General features: G+C 35.4%; 4 protein-coding genes across 9 annotated transcripts; 2 read left to right on the plus strand and 2 right to left on the minus strand.

Moving 5' to 3' along the window:
- The first annotated feature begins 542 nt into the window (after positions 1–542).
- On the plus strand, positions 543–5,027 carry LOC107945070 (probable protein phosphatase 2C 60). 4 transcript variants are annotated; one of them, XM_016878909.2, is made up of 5 exons: positions 543–928; positions 1,413–1,861; positions 2,193–2,560; positions 3,642–3,878; positions 4,519–5,027. In XM_016878909.2, exons 2-5 carry the CDS (start codon positions 1,543–1,545, stop codon positions 4,786–4,788), a joined length of 1,194 nt encoding a protein of 397 aa, XP_016734398.1. In that variant the 5' UTR covers positions 543–928; positions 1,413–1,542; the 3' UTR covers positions 4,789–5,027. The 4 variants fall into 4 exon arrangements, with proteins under 4 accessions (XP_016734398.1, XP_016734402.1, XP_016734400.1 ...); XM_016878913.2 differs by having other exon boundaries at positions 546–928; positions 1,413–1,678; XM_016878911.2 differs by having other exon boundaries at positions 549–928; positions 1,504–1,861.
- A 1,130-nt stretch (positions 5,028–6,157) lies between these two features.
- On the minus strand, positions 6,158–8,497 carry LOC107945073 (protein CHAPERONE-LIKE PROTEIN OF POR1, chloroplastic). Its single transcript, XM_016878918.2, has 3 exons — positions 7,970–8,497; positions 7,120–7,480; positions 6,158–6,485 (listed from the first exon to the last, which is right to left on the minus strand). Exons 1-3 carry the CDS (start codon positions 8,297–8,299, stop codon positions 6,310–6,312), a joined length of 867 nt encoding a protein of 288 aa, XP_016734407.1. The 5' UTR covers positions 8,300–8,497; the 3' UTR covers positions 6,158–6,309.
- Positions 8,498–8,567: 70 nt separating this feature from the next.
- On the plus strand, positions 8,568–12,765 carry LOC107945071 (uncharacterized). Its single transcript, XM_016878914.2, has 13 exons — positions 8,568–8,986; positions 9,081–9,147; positions 9,366–9,472; positions 9,749–9,817; positions 9,913–9,967; positions 10,212–10,259; positions 10,349–10,506; positions 10,643–10,881; positions 11,135–11,225; positions 11,606–11,734; positions 11,840–11,993; positions 12,282–12,376; positions 12,473–12,765. Exons 1-13 carry the CDS (start codon positions 8,762–8,764, stop codon positions 12,656–12,658), a joined length of 1,623 nt encoding a protein of 540 aa, XP_016734403.1. The 5' UTR covers positions 8,568–8,761; the 3' UTR covers positions 12,659–12,765.
- LOC107945072 (probable hexosyltransferase MUCI70) lies at positions 12,735–16,248 on the minus strand. 3 transcript variants are annotated; one of them, XM_016878917.2, is made up of 8 exons: positions 16,071–16,248; positions 15,786–15,876; positions 15,398–15,577; positions 14,798–14,869; positions 14,515–14,714; positions 13,843–14,258; positions 13,460–13,644; positions 12,735–13,299 (listed from the first exon to the last, which is right to left on the minus strand). In XM_016878917.2, the coding sequence occupies exons 2-8, from the start codon at positions 15,865–15,867 to the stop codon at positions 12,926–12,928; spliced, it is 1,509 nt and encodes a 502-aa protein (XP_016734406.1). In that variant the 5' UTR covers positions 15,868–15,876; positions 16,071–16,248; the 3' UTR covers positions 12,735–12,925. The 3 variants fall into 3 exon arrangements, with proteins under 3 accessions (XP_016734406.1, XP_016734405.1, XP_016734404.1); XM_016878916.2 differs by having other exon boundaries at positions 15,786–15,883; XM_016878915.2 differs by having other exon boundaries at positions 15,786–15,904.
- Positions 16,249–17,993: the final 1,745 nt, after the last annotated feature.

Raw genomic sequence — 17,993 nt, forward strand, 5'->3', positions numbered from 1 at the left:
ACATAAGTCTTGAAATTAACACATAATTAACATATAATATTAATTATTAAAGTTGATTAATTATTCGATTTCGAACAGAATTAACCGATAATTAAAATTTTAAAAAATTATTAATTAATTTCCGACTTAACTAATTTCGACCATCTATTAATTAATCGAATTAAATCAGTTCAATTAATTAATTTGATTTTAACTGAAATTTGAAAATACTAATTCCATTGGCTGCGACCGCAAATTTAGGGAAGTAAAAACCTTAGACAAACAATAAAAAAACGGGTTAGAGAGTAATGATATTTCCATGGTTAAAAACGACAACCGCCAAATGCACAAGGATTTCATCCTACTTTCCTTAAGCTAACACGTGGAAACAACATAGCGGTCCAAGATGAAACCCACCTGTAATTACAAGCCTGAGATCCCCATTCATCTAATCAACCTTCTCTCTCTTTTCTTGGTAGGGGGTGGGGCCCAAGACTAGACCTTTGCTTTGCTGGCTTCTAGCCCTCCATTTTTGGTCTTTTATGGGTCTTGTCTGCTGAGAATTTGAGGGAGAAACAAGAGAGACCCCATCGCAATTTGCCAAGTAAGAGAAAAAGGTTTTATTAGTTTGTTCAGGCCAAAGCCGAAATCTTTCACATAAATACACTCCCCTTTTTGAACAAGGAAAAGAAAAAAAAACCCCTGTTCCTTTTCATTTTTTCTGTTATGTTCTTATCTCGTTCTTGTTCTTCAATTATATCTCATCACTCAAAAACCAAAACCAAAACCAAAACCAAAACCAAAACCAAAACCCAAACTTAAACTTTTTCTTTTGATTTGGTTGATCCATAGATCTGCTAATTCCAATTCCATGCTCGCATGAAGTTTTTTCCTTTTCTGTTTCCAGATCCTCTTCTTCAAGTTTAAACCAAAGTGGTCAAACTACAAGGTATACTTCTTCTTATTTTTTATTTTAATATTTAGTGTGGGACAGTGGGAGATATGAGTTGAATTACGAGGATTAAAGGGTCTTAAGGGATATGTAAAACTGGGTTGTTTAAAGTTCTCAATGTGAAACATTAGACCTTCCGGATGTTCTAATGGCTGACCAACTACTTCGTTAGAAAAAAAAAAGAAAAGAAAGTGAGCTTTGACCGGTTCTTTTGTTTTTAAAAACCCTTCCTTTGTGTTTCTGTTGTTTGAGCTCGATATTAATATCTTCTTGTAAATTATTGATCTGCTAATTATTGATTATACAGTTATCAAATTTGTTGTTTCATCTGAGTGATGCTGTTAACTTTGTATTTGAGGTTAAGAGTAGTGGAAGATATTATTTTTACTTAAGGCTTCCTTGGTTTAGTTGTTTTTGAGCTTTATTGCACATTGCAATATTGCTAATCTTTTGGTCTGCTTTGTTGTTGCTGTTGCTGTAGTACTATTTAAATTATCGTGTTGAGAAGCAAAGGAGAATATGGCTTCGCTGTTCAGGTTTCTAAGGTTTGGTTGTATATAGGGCACATTTAGATGTGGAGAACTTGGAGGGGTTTCTGGATGAGATGAGGGATGTTATCTGGGTTGATGAACTTTTTGAGGGCCTGTTTTCGGCCAAGGTCAGATCAATACAGTCACACAAGTTTGGATACCGGAGGTCGCCAAGATGGACTTTTGTGGTACAAGGACACAGGGCAGCACGTCAATGGTGAGTTCTCGATGGCAGTGGTTCAGGCAAACAATTTACTTGAGGATCAGAGCCAACTTGAGTCTGGTTGTTTGAGTTTAAATGAGTTGGGTCCCTATGGTACTTTTGTTGGCGTATATGATGGACATGGGGGCCCAGAGACTTCACGTTTCATAAATGAACATCTTTTTCAACATCTCAAGCGTAAGTACAAAGCCTTTGCTTGGGGTTAATTATTTATTAACCTTTATTTACTGATTAAGTAGATGAAACTAATATTCTATAAGCAATTTGTTTTGGATAGAATTAAATGATTGAATAGCATGGTAAAGTTGTTGCCGCTATAGTTGAAGACTTAAGGTTTGTTGTTCTAAATCCAAACAGTTTTAGGTTCATGATTATCACTTTTGTTATTTTGCATCTCACTGCTGATTCGTAGCTGTAGATCGTGGTCTTTGTCTTGACTTATTTTTATTTTCTTCATGCACTTTTGTATCATTGATGTTTACTATTCAACAATATTTGTTATGTTCAGGGTTCACTTCAGAGCAGCAGACAATGTCAGTTGATGTGATACGAAAAGCGTATCAAGCAACAGAAGAGGGTTTTTTGTCTCTTGTTACCAAACAGTGGCCTATGAAGCCACAAATTGCAGCTGTTGGATCCTGCTGCCTGGTTGGTGTCATATGTGGTGGAACCCTCTATGTTGCCAACCTTGGTGATTCACGTGCTGTTTTGGGGAGAGCTGTGAAGGCAACAGGAGAGGTTCTAGCCATTCAGCTGTCGGCTGAGCATAATGTGTGCATAGAATCTGTAAGACAAGAGCTGCAGTCATTGCACCCTGATGACTCACAGATTGTTGTTTTGAAGCACAATGTATGGCGTGTAAAAGGTCTTATACAGGTAATTTTCATCTGATCATGCTATAGACACTCAAGAGAGTCCTTGCCCGAGTTTAGCACTACAGAGAATGCTACTTATGATTATTTAAAAATTTTGTTTTAGCTTTCTTGATTTATACTCAATGCCTAGAGCATAAACATGGGGCAGAGTTTCAGCTGGTGATGCTTATTTTTTTAAAAAGTAAAAATGAGCAAATGCCTTTAAAAGTGTTTGGAGTAAAAATGTTATATGATTACAATTCCTAAGTAGTATTTGATGGGAAATTGTTTGATTGGTTGGAAAGAAAGAGTTATATCAGCTGCATCATATGTTTTCCTCCTATATGGTGGAGCCATGGAAGGAGAAGGATAGCCATTATAATTATTGGTTCCAGTTGGATGCATGGCTTTATCTGCAAAGTGAAAAGAGGAAAAAGGAAACGAAAAAAATCTTTGGCTATGAGAGAAGTTTGTAATTATTAAAGATCATGGAAAAGGATAAAATGGTGCTACCGGCTGTTGCCTAAAAGCTGTGCAATCTAAGAAAGTTGTTGGACTGTATGTTGATCTCATGGAAAGGAAGAATTTCGATAGTTATCCATTGATACAGCACGTTCCTTTTGATAGTTATTAGGTTTTATTTGGGAATCACATTAGCTGCTGGATTTTCATCTATATAGGTATATGATCTAGGAGTTAATTCTCCCATGTTTCAGTTTTACAAGAGAATAAGCTAAAAATCCTGGTTTGTGCTGTACTGGTGGCTTTGGGAGATGTTCGGAGCCTTCTCTTGGCAAAATGACCCCCCTCCCCCTGGCGCACACACGCAAAGGGAGGATATGTAATTCACTGTGTGAGATTGGAGTAATAGTTCTTTTACCATGCCCCGTAAGTTCAACTTATTTCAATGATAGATGCTATCACTGCCTTAATTCATTCACGAAGTATCTGCAATAAGTTTACTAAAACAACCCCCTCACCATCTCCCAAACAAAGAGAGGCTTAGTACATTTCACTAGTGCATGGTTTTATGATTTTCCATGGTATGTTCTGCTTTCCCTTGCATATTGAGTGTGTTATTGATAGAATTCTTAACCTTTCAGGTTTCCAGATCAATTGGTGATGTATATTTGAAAAAGGCCGAGTTCAACAGGGAGCCTTTATATTCAAAATTCCGCCTTCGGGAACCTTTGAAAAGGCCAATATTAAGTGCAGACCCATCAATATCAGTTCACCAACTGCAGCCACATGATCAGTTTGTGATATTTGCATCAGATGGGCTGTGGGAGCACTTAAGCAATCAAGAAGCTGTTGATATAGTACAAAATCATCCACGAAGTGTAAGTTCATGCCTCAAAGTTAAATATAGTTGATCTGTTTATAACACTACTCCGTTCTCCTATCCTTCTGAAACTTCCATTTGGTTAGAGTATGAAAGCCTTTTTTAGTTGGTTGCTGATAATAGATTATGGAAGCTTTGATTGTGATATTGAGAATATTTCCTTTGTTGTATGACTATGAGCTATGGCATCCCACCGGAAGAGCCATGATTTCTGGCTACTGCTTGTTCAATATTTTTCCATGCCATTACTGCTGCTTAACATTTACCTTTTTAACTTTCAAGCAAAATACCTTGATAACAAGTCGTCTGGTTTGAACACTACCTCCCTACATCACATTTTATTTGATCTTCAGACCAATTGACTGATAATGAATGACAATATGCTCTGTAATGAGCATTTTTACGCCCTTCTTCAATGTTTCTTGTTGCATGTGTGTCAAGTGACTACACGCATACACGAATGCATGTTCATTCAAGGTGGAACAACAATGTTCTCGTTTTCTTCTGTCTTTTGATTTTGTTTTCCTCTGTTCATTCACAGATAAGTAGTTGCGTTTATCTTGTCATCTTAAATTAAGTGTACCAAAAGAACTGAGAAATTAACCTTTTTTTCTTATTGGGTTTTGGACTTAATGCAGGGAAGTGCAAGAAGGCTGGTAAAAACTGCTCTAAAAGAAGCAGCAAATAAGAGGGAAATGAGGTATTCTGACTTGAAGAAGATTGACCGCGGCGTGCGTCGGCATTTCCACGATGACATCACAGTAATCGTGGTGTTTCTTGACTCAAACCTTGTGAGCAGGGCTAGTTCGGTTAAGGGTCCGGATCTATCAGTTAAAGGAGGAGGAGTCAACTTTCGTCCTAATATACTGGCTCCTTGTGCCACACCAACAGAAGCTGGCAGTACCTAATCGTGCTGCATGCTTTTATTTGTTGTATCATTGTCTAATGTGAATACACCTGGTAGATTCCAAAGGCCTTAAGAGGAACAAGCCTTCAATTCTTTAATATACCCTGTAACTTTTAACTGGAAACCAATACCTGCATTTAACATCGTGCCGAAAATCTTAAAATGAGCTTAGAGGAAAAGTGCAAGATAAGGTGACAGACAGATTATTATAGTTAATTAAACTAGTTTCCGTTCTCATTATATCAGTCTCCTTTTGTTCTTCAGTTACTGCATTCGACTCTTTTTGACTTTGTTAATTCCACTGTTTCAACAGTATATGTTCTTTTATTTATTTATTTATTTTTGCTTTTCATTCTTGGAAATACAAACACAATTAACATCTTACTGATCAGAAGCAAAGGGAGCTAGCAACCATTTCATGGTTTTTGGATATCTAGTGAAATTATGTTTCCGAACTCTTTTCTGGGCTTTCATAAATTATTGTTGGATCGTATTGCCTGCTAAAACTCAATAAGATTAATACCTGCTGTTTCACGAATTTCGAATTTTACAGTGTTGGATTGTTTTGTCTGTAATATTGACGAAGGATTCAGGGACAATCCCACCATTTCGTTTAATGTTGTCTGGCAGGCATATCTGTTCATGCTTTTCCGGTAGTCTGCTAAGTTTCATATTAGACATTGACAATATTATTATTAAATGTTTTCTTGTCAAAATCTCTACGTTTGAATTATGTATAGCTAAGTTTTCAAAGGGAATTCCATAAAACATTTGGTAACGGGACTCTCCTGTTTCATAGATTTTAACTTTTTGGTTTCAAGACTCAAATATGAGAAATATCATCATAAATCTTAAAATGAGATTTTTTTACTGATTTCATTTTCTAAACAAACAATTTCCGTGTGTAGATAAAGCATGCAGATACCAGGGTTAAAAAAAAATTGGAGAGTCAGCTCATTCATACATGTCCAACAAAGCCATGGTTTGATCTGACTGTTCAGTTTTTTTCTTTTTTCTTTTTTTTTTTCTTTTTTAACTGTGATTCCAACCTAAATTATTCTTGGAGAAGATAAACACTAGATCAATAGGTCGGTTCTTAAGTTCTCAATATTTTTCTTTTAAATATTCATACCCAACCTGTTTTGAGATAGATATTGGGATAAAGATCTCTAACGCCCCTTCAAATACATGAAAGAGCTCAAAAAAAAAAAAAAAAAAACTGACATGCGAATATGACTAACATAGATGGCAATGGCTAATGCAAACAGCTAATGATAGAAAATCCACAAGTTTCTCCCTTGGAATGCATGAAAGAAAAGAAGCTACCCCATCCTCCAACAGCAAAAAAGAAACACATATTGGAACATAAGTTTTGAGCAGAATTCGAGAGGGTTTGAAGTTTCACTATCTTCTATTAGTAGTTTTGTACACATGCAATGATACACATCCTAGAAAAGCTTGATTATGATCATGCAAATGAATAATTACAGGTTTTACAATTTAAATTCCAGAAACATCCTTCCTACCTTAGATACATTGAAACCAAGAACTGGGAGAAGAGTATGAATTCACTAACAACGGTAGCCGGAGAGTGTATCCCAAGCAACGGGACAATGTCTACCTGCAACCAGTTTTCAACAGCTGATCCCACCACTGCACCAGCAACAAGCCCCCCTATAGTAATCAATGTAGCCTTACCTGCCAAAAGAGAGGAAAAAAACACAAAGGAAATGACTTAAGATGTTTCATCTAAACTGAAGTTTAAACAAATTTGGAATTTGTACAAGAATGCAGTCTAATCTATTGGCATGCTTTGGCAGGTCATGAAACCCCTATGGCAGGCCAACTTCCTTTTGCTTTAAAAGACTTCAATAGCAAAGCCTCAGTTCAACTCGAGGAAACTGATAAGGTTATTAGCTCAAAGAAAGAAAAATTCTGATAAACCACTAGACAGGGAAGCACAAAGAAGAGTTAGCCATATGGAATGATTATATGAACTTTGGAAATCTTCTATGCATGATAAAATGAAATTTGGAAATTTTCCAGTAATCCATTTTCACAAGCAATACCCTACAATATATGAACTAGTGAATAAAGTTAAATCAAATATACACCATTAGATACAATGTTTTTCACTCAGTAAGAAGCAGCAGCACTCCGAAACCCAAAGGTTTTCTCTGCTCTTTCTCCCTGTCCTTTGCTTCTTTGGATAAGATGAAAAAGCAAACAAATAGCAAGTAGAAATTGCTGGATTCTCACATTTGACAAAAGCAACATGTAATTAAATTTTCTATTGCAAGCAATAAAATCCACATGCAAGAAGTCTCATTACCTAGCTTGACATTCTTTCTGGTCATAAAATATAAGGAAGCTCCAAAGCTACTTGCTAAGATAAGCCCAGGAACATCAGGTCCGGTGTAAGGAACCACAGAGGACGTAGAAGCTCCATTCACATACGTCAGAACCATAAGAGCTCCATATACACCAGCTTGTATGCCCAATTCGCTTGTAACCGGCGCTACAACTGAAACAGGTAAATTCTTCACAGTCGTTTGCACCCACCGTGGCATCGATCCCACCCCGGAAGGATTAACAGGTTTAACATCTGCATATCTAATGCTCCTGTCCACCACCTTTCCGGCTCGTCGTTGGGTTAAGCTTCGCATAAGCAACATGTCATACGCAGCCTCAACCTAAAAACATAAAACATAGTACTAAGAAAAACAAAAACCATAGATTACCATGCTATGTCCAGGGGATCTTCTTAGTTAAGTGAAAAGAAGGATAGATGAACCACCATAAGCATCATCTACTTCATGGCAACAAATAACAGCATCTGCATAATCTAGAAAATGGGAAATGTCCACCAGATACAAATGGGAAATTACATGCTATAAAGAACTTTTTTTTTTTGGTAGGTATGCTGTAAAGAACAATTATTGTAAATTGAGACAATAAAATCAAATCCAGGTAATGGACACAAAGTAAAAAACTCAAATCGCAATTTGAGAGCATAAATAAATGACAGAATTTGCAAACTACACAGAGAAGATTGGAAATGCTAACAAGTTGCATGATTATCGAATTTATACAAAAAGGTTCAATATTTATCATCAAAATCGTTTGAACTTCAGAAAATTCTGAAATTGAACAAAAGAAGAAAAAGAAGGGCAATGAATTACCTGAGCGATAGCTTCTTGGTCATCCTTAATAGAGGCAACAATCGAATTCTTGGCGCGAAGAATATCATCAAAAGAAGCATTTTCGGAGACCCCAAGGAGCTTGAGCGCGTTCTCAACAGACATCTCGAAGGGAGCCGAATCATCAGCTCGTGAACCAGCTCGAGCTGCTAATATTCGCCGGGAGTGGACGATTGTGGTGGCTCTCCAGGGCTCGGTCTTTGTGGGTTTAAAAGAAGGGTAGGTTTGGGTGGGGAGGTTGACCGGCGGTCTGGGAATAGGGGTGCCTGGAGTGAGACGGTTTGACCGGACGGAGAGTGTGGTTGCAGCCATTTTTCGAACAAAAAATGATAAAAAAAAAGCTTTTTTATTTCCCTTCTTTTTTGGGACAAGAAAATGTAAGGTGAATTTAATCAGACATGAAAAAAAAAGCTTATGCTTGCGCTTGGGTCGGGAGTATGTTTTCTTTTGATGGGGACCGTTCGATTGTCTGACCAAATCATTCTTCGTAACTTTTGCTTAAAAATTGTCACATTAAAATTTCAGGAAATTACAGCCTAATTGTCTTTAACAGTTCTCGATCCCCACTGGCGTAGCTTAAGACAAAAGAAAGATGTTAAAATCACAGCCAAAAAAACCAAGAAAAAAAAAACTAAAAATTGTGGTGATGAGAGTAAGCAGCATGTGTACACGTCTCTAATTTCTGGACAGTCCCTTAACCAAACAAAAAGTCATCTAGGGGTAGTTGAAGAGCGTTAATTGTTACGCCATTGAAGAACAAACATCCACAAAAACATGTTGGCTATGAGTAAATGGTTCACGCTCACACCTTTTATGTCTAACAGGTTTAGTAAGAGAGTTGGGTTTTCCAACAGCCCTGGTTCTGTTCGAGCCCATGTCAATGGAGGAGGAGACGACACCAACAACAGTAAAAACAACGACAAGAAGAAGAAGAAGAAAGTTGTGGTGGTTGGCTCGGGTTGGGCTGGTCTCGGTGCTGCTCACCATCTCTGCAAACAGGTTCTTACTATATTTGCTTACGGGGGGAATCCTGTCTTTCCCTTGAGTAACTTACAGTTTAGGTGAAAATGAGGAGTTACGATTTTTGTTTCAGGGATTTGATGTTACTGTTCTTGATGGTGGTGATGGTATAGGCACTCCAGATAATGTCGGTATCCAAGGTAAATCATTGTAGAACCAAACTTTTATGTTTCTGCTCTTCTGCCATGATTGAATCATACAAATGCAGTGCCACAAAGGGCTTGGTTTTCCCATTAATGCACTAGTATGACTTATGTTGCTCCTCTAATAATTTGTTTATTAGATTCTTTGATTGAATATTGAACACTAATCTCTGGTTTGAACCCTTTTTTCCTTATTTTATTTGGGGGGGTGTTAGGGTTTTGGTATCCCTATAAAAATATATTCAGTCTTGTTGATGAGTTGGCTATCAAGCCCTTCACTAGCTGGACAAGATCTGCACAGTATTCAGGGGAAGGATTAGAGGTATTTTCTATTAGTTGCTTTGAACAAACATGCCATTCCACCTGATATAAGAACTGTTATAGTTGCATCATTCAATAGTTTCTACTATCTGTTTGGAACAAAGCTAGCAAATCAAGCAATAATTTTCTCGTCATTGTTATAAGAATGATTTGTTCATGGTAAAAAGTAAAAAACAAAGACATTTCTCCCATTGTGAAAACCTTGGTAAGCTAAATATTATGAACCTTCGATAGAGCTGCTTTCGGTTTTCTAAACAGACATGGGATAACTCTGCAGGTTGAATTTCCAGTATACCAGGAACTCCCTCAATTGCCAACTCCATTAGGAACCTTATACCACACTCAAGTATGTTCTTAGTTCCATCTTCATGCTTTATTTGCTAGTCTGTAAAGTCGATAGTTCCGCTTATTAACATCTCGAGATCGTTCCATTATATGCAGTTTGTCCGACTCCCCTTGGTTGATAGATTAACATCACTTCCTCTGATGGCTGCAGGCAAGTAGTAATGATTCATTGTCTTCCAAAAAAGTAACGGTGTTTTTCCAATGCCTGGGGATATCGACTTTATCCTTTGTTTTTTTCTAATAAGACTTCTCTGCTTTTGCACTGAATATTAGGCTGATTATTTTCCATCTCTTTGGGATTGTAACTGGATGTTTTTAAATAAACATAATTATGGCAATCTTTCTTAGCTTTCTATTTATTTCCGTTATCAGCTGACCGCTCCTCCTGTTTGCAGTAATTGACTTTGACAACACTGATGTTGCCTGGAAAAAATATGATTCAAGTAAGGATTCCCTTTCAGTACTAGAATCCATCATTGAATGAATCAAAGATGAAATATTCAAGTGCCTTATTCAGAGGTTTAACTGGTAGTTACTGCAAGGGAGCTTTTTAAACGGTTTGGATGCTCAGAGAGGCTCTATCAGGATATTTTTGGTCCGTTACTTCAAGTGGGTTTGTTTGCTCCCGCAGAGCAATGTAGTGCTGCAGCAACTCTAGGACTGCTATATTATTTAACTCTTGCCCACCAGGTTTGATTGTTGAAGTTCCTCTCTATAAATGTTTTGAACCTGTGCAAAGAATTTTCAACCCAACTCCCATTCTGATCTGTAATCTGCTGTTGCTCAAATTTGACCCTGTGAAGTTTTATGTTATGAATGGTTATAGAAGCATTTCGATGTAGCATTTTGTTGTGGAACTACTAAGCAGAAAATTTTCGAGCCATGGGTGGGGTCTTTGAAGGCTAAAAGCTGTGAAATGTTGGAGGATAAAAAGGTGACAGATTTTAACTTCGATGAGGAAACAGGTTGCGTAACAGAAGTAGTTTGTGGCAACGAGACATACAGTGTTGATGCAGTTGTTGTGGCTGTTGGGATCACCACACTTCAAGAAACTATCAAGAAAAGGTTTGCCCTTCTGTTCTTTCCTTACATAGGATTCATCGTTGTGTAATATATGCTATAAGTTTGGAACTTAATACACGTAGTTTAAGTTGAATTTATCTTTTCAATATGTTGGACCAAAGCTTAATGTCCTAATTTTTAGTTGGATGGTCTTCCATGCTTTTATGTTTTCTCTAAATCTTTACTAGAGTTTTAGTGCTTCAGTTGACAGCTGTTTTCAGCTATCCTGTTTAACTGGCAATTGAGTCCTGTTTAGTGCAGCATTATGTAAACGGGAAGAGTTTCTGAAAGTTTTGAACTTAGCCGGCATCGATGTGGTTACTGTCAAGTTGTGGCTGGATAGGAAGGTCTGTACCTAGATCTTCCCTTGGTTTAGAACTGAATATCATAACAGCAATCTTGTGCATTTCTCTAATGGATTTCTTTGTTTACTTTATTTTCCTCCTTTTGATCTATTATTTTGACTTAAAACTGGTTGTCTACTTCAATGGTATATCCATCTATGCACTTTTCTGATATGCTCTTGCAGTAGGTTCTGAAGAAATTTGACTTGGATTTACTGAGTTTAAAAAGATAATAGGTAGACAGCTAATCATGGTCCTTTTAGTTTTCATCACAAGAAATTGCAGCAAAAATAAACTTCGCTGCATCTAAAAGGATATTATGCTGCATCAAGAAGTCACTTTGCCAAGGTGCTAAAGCTGATATTATGTATTGAATATACCAGGTTGCCATCCCGAATCCAAGCAACGCTTGTGCTGGATTTGATGATTTATTCGGGTGCACCATCTTTGACTTGAATGTAATTCATGACGAGCATAAAGATGATACAGAAACTGTATTAGAAGCTGATTTTGTAAGTTCATGCATTCAAACATGGGTCTTATTTTTTTCATTGGACGGAAAGAATTTTTGAAACTCTGCCTTTGAATATGGATCTCACCTTTACCTTGTCATGCAGTATCATGCCAATGAGTTGCTGCCTTTGAATGATGAGCTTGTAACCGAAAAGGTTATTTCATACCTATCAAAGTACATAAATGACCTCGAGAGTGCCTGTGTGGTGGCCAAAGAAATCGGAAGGTTTCCGAAAAGATTGACTCATTTTTTCCCGGGTGAGCTCCTAACCACCTAATTGAATTGAACGGTAACAAAGTGTATATCAAGGGAACGATGAGGGTTTATTTTGCCAAGAGTTTATTAACTTTAGACTTAATCTTGCAAGATGTTTTAACTACTTAAGTTAGGAAGATCATGATGCATATATGGAAGAAAACCCATAAATAGACTTTGATCAACCATAGTCTTATAAATTTCGGACCTTTTAAAGCATTCTGCAATATGTTTAGATACCTTTGGACTAAATCACTACTTAATTCAGTGTTTTCTTGCTTCTTGAAAAGGTTCATATAAGTACATGATGCGTGGATCTACATCGTTCCCTAATTTGTTTATGGCCGGAGACTGGATAATAACTCGACACGGTTCCTGGCTACAGGTTGCTTTTGTGATCTCAAATTGCATATAATTTAGCCAGAGATTTTTATAGCATAATATAACTGGTTAGAAAATGGTTTTTACTCGCTTATAACAGGAGAAATCATATGTCACGGGGCTTGAAGCTGCAAACAGAGTGGTAGATTATCTTGAAGAAGGGAGTTTTGCCAAAGTGATTCCTGTTGAGGAAGACGAGCCTCACATTGAAGCACTTCGCAGCTTAAATAGACGGCTTAACGAGATCATCAGCCAAGTTCCCTTGTCCAGTTATTTTCTTCAATAGATCCAATACAAAATAATGTATACAACAAATACGCACGTTCATGCAGAAGAATGCTCCTCTGAATTTGGGAATCATGTAAAGGCAATAATAATTATTATTGACTTCAATATGAATCATGCTTAGGAAACAACTTACCTTCTTTTCCATCTAATGTACACAAGTTTACAAGGGCATCCCTGCTTAACAAAGCAGGGATGGATCCATAAAAGAAATCACAGAATAACTGTTTCGGGTTCAAAAGACGATTGAGATTACTTATGATAAACATCAGCCAGCTTTTGATGTTCTTACCACTTGTGGCAGGGTAACTGAATCAAGGTTCTTGGGATAGGGAGTCCACAAGCCAAACCCACCTCTACTTTCTTTCATGCTACTACCGCTACCCTTGAACTCACTCAAGCTTTTCACCCACTCTACCTTAGAAGAATGTTCCCGAGTATGTGGGTGCAGGATAAAAAGTGAATAGTACTCGCAATTTCGAAACATAAAGAACTTAAACAACCCCTTTAACCTGTATACAACATAGCCAAAGCTCAGTTGGTCTCTTGGTGTGAAGAGATTGACCTCATTGAACCACAAGCAGTTAAACAAATTATTCAGTGCTGTATGTTCCCTTATAATTATGGCTCCCTCTGGCACATCTGCATTTGGTTTTTGTGTTAGTATCAAGAAATATAAAATGCATCAATAGAAAAAATATATATAATGCATCCTTTACGAACTCATTGGAAGGGCATGCACTTCACTACTCAAGGCAACCCTTCCATATTTCATAGAAGAGCCCTATGTCTCCCTTCATACCGCTAATCGTATTTTTCTTCAAGCTCCATGGCTCCATGCCCTCAGAGTAATATATCTTCATATGCAGATCGATAAGAGGTCTGGCATATCGCTTCCTCCGCTTGTTTGCATCAGCCTCCTCATATATACTCCTATGATGTTTATGCTGAGCAATAGCATAAGTATGCTTATCACGCCATAAGTATCTGCCAATAGAAAATGATTCATAACTGTTTCTGCATCGATGTAAATAATTCAAACTTTATATAGCTAGGGAAAAGTTAAATCAACAAGGCATATTTAGTAGGCTTGGATATTATAGGAGATTGTCTTTCCTCATTCATCAACAAGGAAAAATATGGAAAAAGCAAAATTGTTAACAATTGAAGAAGACATGAATTTACCTTTCAAGAATAAGCAATGGATCAACTATCAGCTCCATTTTACCATCAATCCAAATGCTGTACTGTGCTTGGGGGAATAACCTGTGGGTTAAAATCTTGGGAACCTTCCCATTCCTTCTGGGCTCATCATAAGGTTGATGCTTCAATGGGATAAGACGCCATAAGCCTACCCACATCCCCTTATCTTTATCCTTCCTGACGGTCACATTTTCTTTAATAAATTTGAGAGATACTTCATCAACAACCATCAGAAAACAGAAGAGCTTCTTAGAACGAATATTTATATTCGATGGCTGATGAGGTACATCATATCCATCAAAAATCCCAGATGCAACCAAAAACCTACATCTCTTGACATATTCGATATCCACGGGATTCATGTCAGCACCTCCATTTTTCAGAAATCCACAGTGCACCTAAAAGGAGAATTTTATTACATTATAAAGCCCTTTAATTCTCTTTTCAACCATCTAAAAGGGGTAAGTAGGAGAGGGTTGATGCAAGAATGAGAAAATTTTCATCCCCAAAATAGATGAAATCTAACAAATAATTAGGGGAAAAAATCTTCCTTTTTTTTTTTTAATCTCCAGGACCTAGACCATTATTATTTGCATTTGTTATCTACGTATATGAATACGACCAGGGGATTAAAAGCAGTAAAATATGTCCTACCTTCATACTTGGCTTCAAATTAAAATTCTCTTCTCTTTGCAGCCAGCTTTGGTTACCTCCAAATACTGCGAAGGATTGAGATCCATTGTTAACCAAATCCTCCTCCTCAATATAGGTTAGATTTTTAACAATTGCATCAGGTGTTCTTCCCTCTGGAATAACTATTTTGTCAGGGTCATCAGCTACCGGAATTGGACAACCTATTTCATTAACTTACAATCAATATCACTCATATTAAAACAGAGGTATCAACAGTTTGATGAAGACGAGCTAGCAATCTTACGATGTTCTGGTTTTGGAGCCAATCCAAGCAAGTCCATTGCGATGAACACCTTGCCCTCTTTGTTACACATAGCTGCATATGAAGGGAACATATTGTCTTAAACCAATAACAAAACGAGGTTACAATTTGCAGACCAAAAATTTTAGATTGTTTAGGACAATTTTACTAATTATGGATGTAACCTTGACAAATGAGAAATGGTGACTAAATCGAAAATTAGTGAAGCACACAAAAAATGGAAGCAAAAGCAAATTCTGGCTTGTTTATAAACCTCCCTAATACAGAAAAGAAGCCTACCAATCTTTTTTCCAAGTATTTATCTGATTAATTAATTAACATGTACAAAAGATGATAGTATATCAAATCAAACTAACAGCATTTGTTAAGTAGTCTAAGTACACTACAGGCCAATGTTGAAACATAAATTTCAGTTAACTTTATAAATGACCAGTTGCTGGAGAAAAAAATTTGTACAATAGATCAGTATCCATTCATTCTCCTACGTTATACCTTTCCAGAAACTAACAGAAAGCCGACTATTTAAATCCAAACAAAGATAAAGTTACGTACATACCAATGTAAAGATGGATGAAACCGTACCTGACAAGAAAGAAATTGAAGATTGGCATGACCAAACATGAAATAGCAATACAATAAGAATAAGTAGCATCCATAGAATGCCTGCTACAAGAACCAATCGAATAAACCCCTGCTTCCACACAATCTTGATTGGATTATCTTGTGGCAACCTCATTGAAGAAAACAAGCCACTTTCATCATCTGCATCAAAACCCCACCAAAACTACATCTTGTCAAAGTGACCCCAAAATCAATAATCCATAAAATGAAGCCGGTAACAGAAACAATTTACACTCCATTCCTTAATGAATACAAAGATATACGATCATACAACATAAATCAATGCTATAACGGTAACCCTATTTTTCAGTTCATCAAGGGATGTGAAAATCGTATAGATTTTGCTTACCTTTAGCAAAAGGGCGTTGATTATTACGGTCTCCTCTACGGTTTAAACGAAAAGACTGAGGGCGTTGAAGCTTACTTTCCATTAGTACTCACTTACACCTCATAACCAATAAAAGAAAACTTCAAAAAGCCCGGCGGAAATGATCAAAATCAAACAGGGAAAGTTACTAATAAACTGCCATTATATTAAATCTAAAAAAAAAACTTGAAACTTCAACGAAATGTATCACAGATATGGAATCCAACAAAGCATAAAAAAGAAATAGAAGGGCAAAAATATTAATACCTATCAAAGTCAGAGGAATTCATATAGAAAAACAGATAAGCTAAACCAGGGAGAAAGAGGAAAGGAGGTAAAACAAAAGAGTGGGTGTTGATGTTCGTTTTGAGACTGAAATCTGAGAGAAAGCAAAAGAAAATATAAATCTCAAGTAACGCTGTTTAATGTGTCATGAATCATTGGGTATCTGAAAGAAACAGGGCTAACGACATCGTTTTATCTCATCACCAGAAAAGAGTGAATGAAGCAATAGCAATTTGGGCTCTGGGCTTCACCAGCCCAATTTTAAATTCCATCCAGCCTTGTTTTAGGCTAAAACGAATTCTCTCTTTAACGGTTCAATTCTCGTCTTGGATATAAAATAATTTTAAAATTTATGGTCAACATCTATCAAAGATTATTCACTGAATTACCAAGGGCAAGCGACATAAAAAGCCACATAAGCATTGTTTATTAATTTGGCATTGATTAGCTTTGATCGGTCAACTTATCAACTTATAGTGTGAATCTTTTTGAACCTTTATATATTTTTAAATGCTCTGCATTTATTTATGGGTAACTATTTGATACATTAAAATTTTTTAATTCCACCAGTGGAGTTGTGATTTTATCATATGTCAAGTAGTATTTAAAATTTTAAAAATAAGTAAATAGGACATGTAGTAAAATCTTAACCCGTTTATAAGGTTAAAAATTTCTATCAATGTGCACCAAATAATTATCATTTTATAATTATATATAACTTTTGTTTTATATAATTGATATATTATAAAAATTAAATTTCATAATTTTTTAAAGAAAATTAACTCTCTTTTTTTAGAATTTTTTGTGAACTTTTATATGATTTTTGAGCTTTTATTTTGATCTCTTTAATATATAAACTTTTTTTATAAAATTTTTAAGTTTTATACAATTATTATGTTATAAAAATAAATTTTAATAAATAATTTTTTAAAATTATATATTAAAAATATAAATTTTTACTTTTTATTTTTTTTGAATTATTTTTGATATAAATAAACATTATGCCATGTGACGACTTTTAATCCGTTGGTTTTTTTAACAAATTTAAACAATTGGGTAATTTGGTAACGAAAATAAAATTTAGGTACCAATTCTAAAAAAAAAGTTTAAACACTAAGATTTGAAAAATATATAATTTAAATACCAATTTATCATTTTATTAAATTTCTTTTCTTATCTTTTATTTTTTTAAAATTTTTAATTTTGTCATGGTTCAACCATCAAATTGATTATTACTGGTATTTTTTTATAGAGAATATTGGCATTATATCTATATTTACATATTAAAATTTATAATACTATAATAAAAAAATAAAAAAATATTACATTTTAAAAAATAAAAATATAGATGGATCTAAACTAATATGAGTTATTACTTTATAAATATAAACATATTTAAATGAAATTAGATTATGTGACATCCATTTGATTTCATTTAAATATGTTTATGTTTAAATCCATGGATGTTTTGGTTGAAATGGTAGTGTTAAAGGATTGAAATTTATGGGTCCTTAGTTTAAGTTTCATTATTTGTAAATTTTTATTGATTTATAAAAAATATAAAATGATAAAAATATTTTTATAATAATATAATTTATCTAACTGAATTGATACTTGATTGACGAGTGACACCGACAAAATCAGAAGTTTAACAGTTACTTAGGTCTAGTTTCGAAATACTTCTTAAAAGTGCTTTTGGGGAGAAGTCAAAATTTTCAGCTTATAAAAAAAAGTGCCTTGGGGCTAAGTTTTAGCTTGAGAGAAGTATTTTTTTCTCTCAAAAAATAACTTTTTAAAAAATATTTTTGTTAAACTAAGCTTTAGGTTAAGACTTTATCGTAATAGAAAACTAGAAATTTAATTAAGTAATCAGTATCATCGATGGATGCACCATTTTTCTATTAA

The sequence above is a fragment of the Gossypium hirsutum genome, chromosome D12 (genome assembly GCF_007990345.1).
Source record: "Gossypium hirsutum isolate 1008001.06 chromosome D12, Gossypium_hirsutum_v2.1, whole genome shotgun sequence".
Lineage (NCBI taxonomy): Eukaryota > Viridiplantae > Streptophyta > Magnoliopsida > Malvales > Malvaceae > Gossypium > Gossypium hirsutum.

Excerpts from the sequence above, each read along its gene's own strand:
- LOC107945070 (XM_016878909.2), top strand. The coding sequence starts at position 1,543 with ATGTTATCTGGGTTGATGAACTTTTTGAGGGCCTGTTTTCGGCCAAGG. Across the intron at positions 2,561-3,641 it reads GTGTAAAAGGTCTTATACAG|GTTTCCAGATCAATTGGTGA; the intron begins GTAATTTTCATC and ends TTAACCTTTCAG. Across the intron at positions 3,879-4,518 it reads TACAAAATCATCCACGAAGT|GGAAGTGCAAGAAGGCTGGT; the intron begins GTAAGTTCATGC and ends GACTTAATGCAG.
- LOC107945073 (XM_016878918.2), bottom strand. The coding sequence starts at position 8,299 with ATGGCTGCAACCACACTCTCCGTCCGGTCAAACCGTCTCACTCCAGGC. Across the intron at positions 7,481-7,969 it reads ACCAAGAAGCTATCGCTCAG|GTTGAGGCTGCGTATGACAT; the intron begins GTAATTCATTGC and ends TTATGTTTTTAG. Across the intron at positions 6,486-7,119 it reads CAGAAAGAATGTCAAGCTAG|GTAAGGCTACATTGATTACT; the intron begins GTAATGAGACTT and ends CTCTTTTGGCAG.
- LOC107945071 (XM_016878914.2), top strand. The coding sequence starts at position 8,762 with ATGTTGGCTATGAGTAAATGGTTCACGCTCACACCTTTTATGTCTAAC. Across the intron at positions 9,473-9,748 it reads ATTCAGGGGAAGGATTAGAG|GTTGAATTTCCAGTATACCA; the intron begins GTATTTTCTATT and ends ATAACTCTGCAG. Across the intron at positions 12,377-12,472 it reads GACACGGTTCCTGGCTACAG|GAGAAATCATATGTCACGGG; the intron begins GTTGCTTTTGTG and ends CGCTTATAACAG.
- LOC107945072 (XM_016878917.2), bottom strand. The coding sequence starts at position 15,867 with ATGGAAAGTAAGCTTCAACGCCCTCAGTCTTTTCGTTTAAACCGTAGA. Across the intron at positions 14,870-15,397 it reads TTCAATTTCTTTCTTGTCAG|CTATGTGTAACAAAGAGGGC; the intron begins GTACGGTTTCAT and ends CTTCATATGCAG. Across the intron at positions 13,645-13,842 it reads CCATTGCTTATTCTTGAAAG|ATACTTATGGCGTGATAAGC; the intron begins GTAAATTCATGT and ends TTCTATTGGCAG.